The sequence below is a fragment of the Monopterus albus genome, unplaced genomic scaffold (genome assembly GCF_001952655.1).
Source record: "Monopterus albus unplaced genomic scaffold, M_albus_1.0 scaffold94.1, whole genome shotgun sequence".
NCBI classification, from domain to species: Eukaryota; Metazoa; Chordata; class Actinopteri; order Synbranchiformes; family Synbranchidae; genus Monopterus; species Monopterus albus.
The window spans coordinates 3276879-3287358 of NW_018127974.1; the positions used below are offsets into that span (position 1 = coordinate 3276879).

The 10480-nt window shown below is 41.9% G+C and overlaps 1 protein-coding gene across 1 annotated transcript in view; it reads left to right on the plus strand.

The window, feature by feature from the left end:
• Positions 1-10477, plus strand: part of tbc1d30 (TBC1 domain family, member 30) — a gene marked incomplete at its 3' end in the record, with an annotated part of 12967 nt that extends 2490 nt beyond the window's left edge. Inside the window, exons 2-8 of the mRNA XM_020608583.1 lie at positions 42-206; positions 7089-7150; positions 7259-7324; positions 7598-7723; positions 8903-9088; positions 9295-9364; positions 10385-10477. Of these exons, the coding sequence (XP_020464239.1) occupies positions 42-206; positions 7089-7150; positions 7259-7324; positions 7598-7723; positions 8903-9088; positions 9295-9364; positions 10385-10477 (768 nt within the window). The remainder of the gene's footprint in view (positions 1-41; positions 207-7088; positions 7151-7258; positions 7325-7597; positions 7724-8902; positions 9089-9294; positions 9365-10384) is intronic.
• Between the last annotated feature and the right edge of the window lie 3 nt (positions 10478-10480).

A 10480-nucleotide genomic window follows, 5' to 3' on the forward strand; every position in this document is an offset into this window, starting at 1 on the left:
AAGCCCAGATTAGACTTTGTTGTTTCTGTTGGCTTTCTCAGCACCCGAAGAGCTGCGTTCAATCATCCAGGAGGTCAAGTATCGTACGGGCCTGCAGTCGGCCAAGCTGATTCGCCAGCTGAAGAGACGAGACCGACTTTGCCACAAACTGCAGAAGAACTACGACATCATCACAGCGTGCCTTCAGGCCGTCTCCCAGAAACGAAGTAAGACCTCTGCTTTGATACCAAATAAAAGGAAAAGCTGTGTGTGTTGACCTTCAGGAGTTTACACGCACTTAGAGGTTGTACATAATGTAGGAATTGGTCCTAGTAGTCATATCACATGTAGTATGAAAATTACTCTCTCTGATTTACATAATAGACTGTGACTTCTCGCCAAAGCCCAAGAGTCTGGGCAAATAGTTTGTTCATTTTTGTATCCCAGTCTCTCTGCTCTGCTACTTCATATCTGCTTCAGAAACATTTCAAGTGAATGTTTTGTCATGTAAGAGATGTTGGTGATCACATAGACTGTAAGGTAGTTTTTCCAGGGAATCTCATTTTATAAATTCAATATCCTGGCTATACTAATAAGGAGCTTAATTGGAGTTTGGAAGGAGAGCAACAGGACTAAATTCATAATGCCAATGTATTTAAATCATTTAACTTTAGCAGAAACTTTGTTAGGATTTTATGAGCTGACGTCTCCTGAAATACATCTTTTTGCTCTCATAATGAAAGAACAGGGGAGCGTCTCACTGCACGTGCTTTCATTTTGTCATTTTCTGGTCTTTCCAGATATGAAGGAGCAAGAAAAATAATTCAGCAAAGTTAAACAAAATCAAAGGAATGAATTTTGTTATTTTACTTTGACTCTTAACTGTTGTTTTCTGTCACATGCAGCGTGAAGGTTCACACTGAGGTAGAGTATCAAATGATACGTGGGGTTTTCACTGCTGTTCTAATGTTATGAGGCTTTTGTGAGTTTATGAGCAAGTGTTTCACACAGTTACTCAGCTGTGAGCGTGACTGCAGTGCTGTGCTGAAAACTACACCGTCTAAACTGCCTGCCCCTGTTACAGTGGGTACGGAAAGTATTCAGACCCCCTTAAATTTTTCACTCTTTGTTATATTGCGGCCATATGCTAAAATCATTTAAGTTCATTTTTTTCCTCATTAATGTACACACAGCACCCCATATTGACAGAAAAACACAGAATTTTTGACATTTTTGCAGATTTATTAAAAAAGAAAAACTGAAATATCACATGGTCATAAGTATTCAGACCCTTTGCTCAGTATTTAGTAGAAGCACCCTTTTGAGCTAATACAGCCATGAGTCTTTTTGGGAATGATGCAACAAGTTTTCACACCTGCATTTGGGGATCCTCTGCCATTCCTCCTTGCAGATCCTCTCCAGTGCTGTCAGGTTGGATGGTAAACGTTGGTGGACAGCCATTTTCAGGTCTCTCCAGAGATGCTCAATGGGGTTTAAGTCAGGGCTCTGGCTGGGCCATTCAAGAACAGTCACGGAGTTGTTGTGAAGCCACTCCTTCGTTATTTTAGCTGTGTGCTTAGGGTCATTGTCTTGTTGGAAGGTGAACCTTCAGCCCAGTCTGAGGTCCTGAGCACTCTGGAGAAGGTTTTCGTCCAGGATATCCCTGTACTTGGCCGCATTCATCCTTCCCTCCATTGCAACCAGTCGTCCTGTCCCTGCAGCACCCCCATAGCATGATGCTGCCACCACCATGCTTCACTGTTGGGACTGTATTGGACAGGTGATGAGCAGTGCCTAGATATGTCCACACATACCGCTTAGAATTAAAACCAAAAAGTTCTATCTTGGTCTCATCAGACCAGAGAATCTTATTTCTCACCATCTTGGAGTCCTTCAGGTGTTTTTTAGCAAACTCCATGCGGGCTTTCATGTGTCTTGCACTGAGGAGAGGCTTCCGTCGGGCCACTCTGCCATAAAGCCCCCGACTGGTGGAGGGCTGCAGTGAGGGTTGACTTTCTACAACTTTCTCCCATCTCCCGACTGCATCTCTGGAGCTCAGCCACAGTCATCAAGTGCAGCAGAAATTTTTTTTGTAACCTTGGCCAGATCCGTGCCTTGCCACAATTCTGTCTCTGAGCTCTTCAGGCAGTTCCTTTGACCTCATGATTCTCATTTGCTCTGACATGCACTGTGAGCTGTAGGGTCTTATATAGACAGGTGTGTGGCTTTCCTAATCACGTCCAATCACTATAATCAAACACAGCTGGACTCAAATGAAGGTGTAGAACCATCTCAGAGACGATCAGACGAAATGGACAGCACCTAAGTTAAATATATGAGTGTCACAGCAAAGGATCTGAATACTTATGACCATGTGATATTTCAGTTTTTCTTTTTTAATAAATCTGCAAAAATGTCAAAAATTCTGTTTTTCTGTCAATATGGGGTGCTGTGTGTACATTAATGAGGAAAAAAATAAACTTAAATGATTTTAGCATATGGCTGCAATATAACAAAGAGTGAAACATTTAAGGGGGTCTGAATACTTTCCGTACCCACTGTATATCTGTGTCCATGTGGCTGGTGATGTACAAACTCATCAGTGATTATGATGAGCCAGTATTTGTGTTATTGGCTACGGCTGAGTGACATCAACATTTTCACATCAAAAAAAAAAAATCTGTTTATTATTATGTAACTGTCCCTGATTAGCTGAAAGAAATGAGCAGAATTTTAACATTACAGTATTATTGTTCTGTGCAGTGAACACAATTAACCCATGTGCAGTCATGCTTATATAGAAGTACTGGAGTATTTACTCAAAACATAAGTTGAATGTTAAATTTAGCAATTACATTTTTTTTTATTAAAAGGGCCATAATTTAGACCTTGTCTGTTAAAATAAATGGTGGAACAAATGACAGTTTTAGAGCCGTCATCAAATACAAATAGAGACAAGGTCATGTATCATAATACTACTATGGAACATTATCATCAAGGCCTTCTTTTATTGTTAAGATAAAGGCTGTTTGTGTTTATTGATTCACTGGTGTCTTTTGTACTCAGGAAACACTTACTGCCTCTGAATGACTGAATCATAATGTCGTGCACCATCGATTTACATTGCAAATGTTTTGCCAAGTTGTTTGTGCAGAATCAGTGTTGGTTCATTTTTAGGTCTGCAGTCGATTGTAGACCTGTGTCTGGTGAATATTGTAGCCTGGGTCTGAGAGCGAAGCAAAGATTTCTGGTTTGAGTGAGTGACCGTGTTTGTGTGACTGCACTGCAAGTCACTAATACAGCGTGGAAGAGAAGATCAACATGTTGTCTTACTGAAAAGGTTCTCCACACAATTACGGCCTGACGTTACTAATATACAGGTTCTACTTTCCTCCTGTAAATAATCAGGAAAACTAACAAGTGACCATTGATTTAGACCTGTTTGGCCATATTTTAGCTGAAGCAATTGGACAAACTATTGATAAATTGAAGAGAATTGTGATGACTGAATAAACATCCAGCCAAAGATGACAAACATTTGCTTGCTCCACTTATGTATGAACAGGTGGTGATTACAGCTGTTAGGCCATAACTACAAAGTCCAGCCCTGTTCTCTCTCTCTCTCTCCTCTCCTCCACTCCATCATGACCTCATCCTTTCAGTCTCCTCCCCACGTGTCCCTCCATCCTTGTACCTCCTCCTGGTGACGCCAAACCGAGGAGGATGTGGAGGTGCGCAGCATCAGCAGCACTGCAGACAAAAAAACAGCACAAACCGTTATTTCCTCTTCAGCTGATCGGCTATTTTTGAACTTGAAATCCTATTTTATGCAGCTATCGGAGACATTTGAACACGGCTTCCTGCACGTCAGTGTACCGCTGAACGATGAGCAGAAGCTCTGTCGTTCCCGTTACCGGAAGAGACTGGAAACAGCCTCAGTCAGTTTAATAGATTGGCCGTTTAACGTGTTGGAGGGACAGCTGCATCTCTGGCCGGATTTGCCAACTCCAAGGGAGACGTAGACAAGGATTTCGAAAGCGGGACAAAACGATGAGGTGACTGAACGGTTTGATTCCCGATGAGGCAGAATCGGTCCCTCGCCGCCGGCAGGAGGCCGCGGACGGGCGCGAAGCAGAGGCAGCAGGCATCGGGAGGGGTCGGTAACATCATCAGCAACGTCCTGAAGAAGCGCAACGGGATCTCCAGGAGCGCGCCCCGGCTGCTCTGCACCTTAGAGCCAGGTGACCCGCCAGCACACTCACGCACGCACGCACTGCGCGAATGGCTCTATAAGCAAAGGCACAGCCTCAGTTTACCATCTGGTCTAAAACAGAAATCAAAGGAGGAGGCTACCTACCGGGATGAGTGCCCAGGCGCTGCTACAGGAAATATGATGCATTATAAATAAACCCATGTTTGTATAGAGACGTTTGCACATCCTGTGACTGCAGGACTCATTGTTTCCTTTATATAACAGGCCTGCTTTTATTTACTTTCTTAGGCTGTTTTATGCTACAGGTTTAGGTGCCTAAAGCAAGATTACATTGTTAGAATTACAATGAGGTTATCATCACTACGTATGTATCCACAGACATCTGGATCAGCCCAAACCAATTATTTATACTTTTAATCTGCTGTTGCAGTAGTCAGTTGATAAAAAAGAAACTTTTTAAAACACGTTTTTATATATGAAGGTATCCTATCTGACACTCTTCAGGTGTCAGATGAGCTCGTTTTCCTTCAACCTGACTCTAGTTGGTTCAGACTCAGATGATGAACCTGGAGCATTCAGGGTGTTGATGAGCTGCAGGTTTGGTTTCACACATCTAACAACGTATCACACGGACCAAACTGAGGAGAAGTCACTCATCACTAAACTTCTCCTTCGACGCTGGCGCATGCGCATGCGCACCCCTCATGCACTTCAGCAGAAACACCCAGATGCCTCAGTGCAGTCGGTGCGTTTGCTGGAATGATTGACAGTTTAAAGAAATGATCCCAGGTGTTGGAGGCTGCAGACAGACACCCAGTGCTGCCTGGATGTAAAATGAATGTGCACGGTTTTTACCCCTTTTATGTTTTTTTTGAATATGTGTAGTTATATAACAAGCTTTTTTACCTGACACAGAGTGCATAGATATTTGCAGTTACAAAATGTTTTAGATAAATAAAAGTGGAAAAGAAAGGAGCTATGAAAATCCTGACAGCTGACAAGTTAACTGATGCTTGACCTTTGGACACTTACTTTGTTGCTGCGACGTTCTGATAAAACACTGTCACCAATTATTCATCCACATCGATATTTATAGTGTGTGGTAAGCTGTGTGTAGACTTTCCAAAGGTCACAGCTGAAATATTAATAACGTCTTAATGAAAGCTGTCACCTCGTTTGGATGGATAAACTGAGGGTTTAATAAATCGGGGCTTTCTGGGAGTATATTGTTTTGTGTTGAAATGTGCCTTCACTTTCTTCACCCTTCATCAGTCCTTTCTTGCTTGCCCCCCCCCCAATCCTTTTCAGTCGTTCCTTCACTCCTTTTCTCTCTCTTCCTTCCGCTGTCTATACATCTTGTAACCGGTTAGATTTCAGTTAAATTGAACTGTAGAGGAATTAAACTATCCACTGTAGGCCCCGGACCCCGCTGCTTGGCTAAGAACATGTTTTGTGCCGGTGGTGTTGGACTAATTTGTGACAGGGCAGTAGGAGGACTTTCCGCGTTAATCCTCTTCCACAGCTCCGAGCGCAAGGGGCAGAATAACGCGGCGTTCGTCCAGAATGGCGCAGGGCGAGCAGACAGAGGCGGACCACCCAGGTTAAACACCTATTTGTCTTTGTTAGGGACCTTTACTGGGGAGAAAACGGTACTCTGCGTGTTTCTGTCGTGTGAGAGCTGCCACTCGTCCAGAGGCTTGGCTGGATGAAGGCAGGAAGAGAAATGGCCGCAGTCGGAGCAGATTGGCCCAGAGCCGAAGCAGGACCTCTCCCCTTAACTTCAGACCAAGTTTTAATTTCCGTTTGGCCTTAACGGGGCTTAGCTTACCCCTCTAAATATTCTCTAATCAACTTTGTGTGTACGTGTAAATAGATTGCAGCGGAGATTAAAACGCGGATTCAGCACCAGGAGAAAATGGACAGCGACTCTTCGATGTATCAGCGCGTCCAAATCACCAAACTGAGGCTTTAAGTCTCGCGATATCATTTTAAACATACATTTCTCTTAGGAGCCTATGTGCAATATGCAGGTCAAAAGCTCTGGTGTTCTGATTTTTTTTTTTTTTTTCAGGTTTAGATAATACAGTAGATAATCACCTAAAGTCAGTTTACACACAGTTGTTACTGTATTATGTTTAGCATCAGTATAAAAAGAAGTATCTAGTTATGTAGGTTGTCTTCTGTTTGCATCCATAATTGATCAACCAAAGCTGCAAGGTGAAATTATAATGTACAGATTTTTAACCATTCTCCTGCCTCATTAATGTTCCCTTTATGTAGCTTCTGTGGCTAGTTGCTTTTCTAACACCGAGTGACAATATGCTCTATGTTCACACTTAAAATGTCATATTTTCACTGTTACCTTATGACCTAATTAAGCTGCAATCCCCTTCAAAAGGACAATTCATTTGTTTGCTACACACTTGAAGACATTTGGGTTTAAAAAAAAAAGTAAAACAGTATTTGATTGCATCAGTCCAGCGACTCACTGACATCAGCAAATACTTCTTTTGATATAGTTTTTCTGCAGCTTCTGTCAGTAGTTGTTGTTTGTTTGTTTATTTATTTTCGTTTGGGGTGGGGGGGTCTGTCATTCACTCTCCCCTTCAGCAGGTGAAATGCATGTTCAGTTGGGTTGAGGTCTGGTGATTGGTTTGGCCAGTCTAAAACCTGTTTATCTTTGAAGTCCTTTGCTGAGTTGTTTTGGATCACGGTCTTGCTTCATAATGAAGCTCCTCATGTTTTGATGTATTTCTCTGTAAACTGGCAGGCAACTCTCAGATATGAATTCACAACGGTAGCAGCAGAAACATTTGAAAACTTTGGGGGGTTGTCTAAAGTTATGGTCACCTAGATGTAATTCAGGATTGCTCAACCCGAGTCTCTCTGTTTGTAGGAGTTGACACAAGGCTGAAGTTTACCATTGAACCATCACTGGGAAAGAATGGCTTCCAGCAGGTGAGCTATACCCATCAGTGTAGTTTAAGATTCAACATGTTCCAGAGCTGAAAGAGTCTTGCTTTTCTGCTTGTATAAATAAAATGCTTTGTGTTTTCTTCTCTAAAGTGGTACGATGCTCTTAAAGCAGTGGCAAGACTTCCTACCGGGATACCAAAGGAATGGAGGAAGAGGGTATGCAGCTTTACCTGTGTACAACATACAGTATGGCTTTGTTTAAGCTGTTGTTGTTGTACTTCATGAGCCAAAACAAAATGAGTCATTGTGAACAAACTACCTCTCGCAGAAGAGCAGGAGAAAAGAGAAACCTGAGAATGTTTTGGAAGCAAAAACAGTACAGTTTAAATATTTGATCACACGACTCAGTGTGGACAGCAAAGGAAACTCATAGGTGATTTGTAGCATCCTGTAGTTCGTTGTACATCTGCTGCTGTTGTCTTTGTTCAGGTTTGGCTAACAATAGCAGACCAGTACCTCCATAGTATCTCTATCGACTGGGAGAAAACACTTCGTTTTGCGTTTAACGAGCGGAGCAACCCAGACGACGATTCCCTCGGCATCCAGATCGTGAAGGTAACCAGACTGTAGTATTGTGTTGGGGGTGGGGATTCGACATGTGTATGCACAGGGGAGAGGGAGAATTTGTCCTGACTCACAGCATGTAGATTAAAATACGTAGACAGAGACAGAATATGTATGAATGAAGTTGTAGCGTAGCGGCTGCTCATGGTCACCAAAATAGATTATTACGTTACATTACATTATTAGCTGTTTAGAATGCTCCTGCTTGCCACTGCTGATAGCCAGTATCTCATGCATGTATAAACATCTGAAACGGTAATTAGGACATCAGCAGCTGGTTAATGATAAAATATTCAGGCACACCGGTCTTGAATCTGATCAGAGTTTAGCATTCAAACCAGTTTAATGTTTTCACAGACATGTATTCTTTGAGGTGCATTATGAATGCAGTTTCTTTTGTAACATCTTTCACCAGAGATGAATTGCTTTTTCAGAGAAAGTGCTGTTGGATGACATAATTGAAGCCTCCTTGGTGAATTAAACAGATAAATTCTTAATTTTGATCCAGCTTTTATCTGAATTTTCAACCACTTCCCACAGTCTTCACCAGTAAATATGACTGAACAACTAAGGAAATTAATGAGTATTTTAAGGTTGATATGAAAGCTCCAGAAAAGCCATGAAATGTGCCTTGAGTTAAGGCTATTTTGAACCAGAAGACATAGACAGTCTAAAAACCAATGACTTATTTAGTGTTAGATGGTACTAAAATACAGGATTTGCGATCATGACAGTAGACATACAGTAAACTCTATTTTACTGGCAAATGATCTTGAGGAAGTGCACAGTAATGACAACTTCCATCAAAGATGGCCACAAAACAATCTTTTCAAATCAATACCCACCTTTGATTTTGTCCTTCTGGTATATAAAAAACACATCTTAGTGATATATCCTTTGAAATGTGATGCCTGTGAAGAGTCCGGTGAAGGTTGCTTGCTGGTCAGAGCACCGAATGACTGCACCATGGAGACACTGAGGCCTTTATCATGTCTCAGTGACTCAGAGATTCAACAGAGTAATGACAGTTTCCATTGGCAGGGCCAGGTCCAGTCATTTGCTGCTCTGTTTGTCTTTCCATCTCCTCTCTGTCCTAAATGCACCAGATGATTATACATTTACCCAGTAATTGTCAAAGAAATAATCCATACTGCACATCCTCTTCCCCAGGACCTACACAGGACAGGCTGCAGTTCTTACTGTGGCCAAGAGGGGGAGCAGGATAGGGTGGTGCTGAAGAGGGTGCTGCTCGCCTACGCCCGCTGGAATAAAACTGTGGGCTACTGCCAAGGATTCAACGTCCTGGCAGCTCTCATTCTGGAAGTTACAGAGGGGAATGAGAGCGATGCACTTAAGGTATACACATGCAGAAATAATAGTCAAGCAACAGTAATTAAGATGTGTAGAATATGTTCAACATAAAGCATACAGTATAGTGAATGAATAAAGGGGAGTTTTATGGTATATATTCTTTTTATATCATGCGCATGCATTTGTTGGGACTGATGGAGTTTCTGTGTTGCTTTATGCTTCACTGTCTATTTCTGCTCTGTTGTGTTCAGGTGATGATCTACTTGATTGACAAAGTGCTGCCAGAGAGTTATTTTGCAAACAACCTTCGAGCATTGTCAGGTAAACACAGTGACACTCAACATCGTGAAAAAATGTACATAATTGTATTTATTTACTTTGTACTAGGTAGGGGGTGATCTGGCTTTTTCTCGATAAAATTTGATGCACGATATGGTGTGTACGATTCAGTTCAATCGTTAAAAATTCAATGACGATGCTTGACTAGCTCCGTAATACTTGTACTTTATTCCTCTCTTTTTTCCTGCTTTTCTAGCACCAGTTTGATTATTTAAAGAACAACCAAATATATTGCCTTATGTTCTGCTAGGTTGGTGGATGGAGACCACACGATGTGTATCAGCAGACAAAATGATACATATTGTGATTTTTTTATCACCATATATCAAATTTTGATATAGTGTCCCATCCCTACTTTATACTTTCTAAATAAAAGTCATAAAAGTACAGAATTTGTCTCATCATTGCAGATACTTTCTTGTATTGGGGTACTGAGGCGTGTAAATTGTCTTATACTTGAAGAGCACGTTTCTGTGCCTTGCAGCACACTCAAAGTGCTTTTTTCACACTTTCAAGCGCACACAGCTGCGATATCACAAGAAGAAACTAGAGGTTCAGTGTCTTGCTCAGGGACATGTGGACTGGAGAAGCCAGGAATCGAACCCCCAACGTTCCGGTCAGGAGACGACCTGCTCTACCTTCTGAGACTCAGTCGCTCTTAATTTAAAGTCTGCAAAAGTTTTCAGGCCAAACATTTTCTGGTTCCAGCTTCAAAAATATGATTACATGCTGAGTTTTTTAGTCTTCTGTGACAGTTTGGACTGTTGACTGTGCAAAACAAAACTAAAAACTTCTTCTGGGAAATAGTGATTAGCAGATTCATAGATAGTGCCAACAGTATAGGATTCTAGCTGAGGTCTGGAATGTGTCAGGCCTTGGGACATGGAGTGGTAATTAAAATGACATAACCAAACATCTACAGTAACTACAGCTTGTGACTTGATTGATTATTTTGTTTAACTGTCAACCAACTTAACCTTTTACTCTGTCTGTTTCTGTCAGTGGACATGGCGGTCTTCAGAGACCTGCTGCGCCTGAAGCTGCCCAGACTGTCCCAGCACCTCCATCACCTCCAGAAAGCTGCCAACAAAGAGGCTG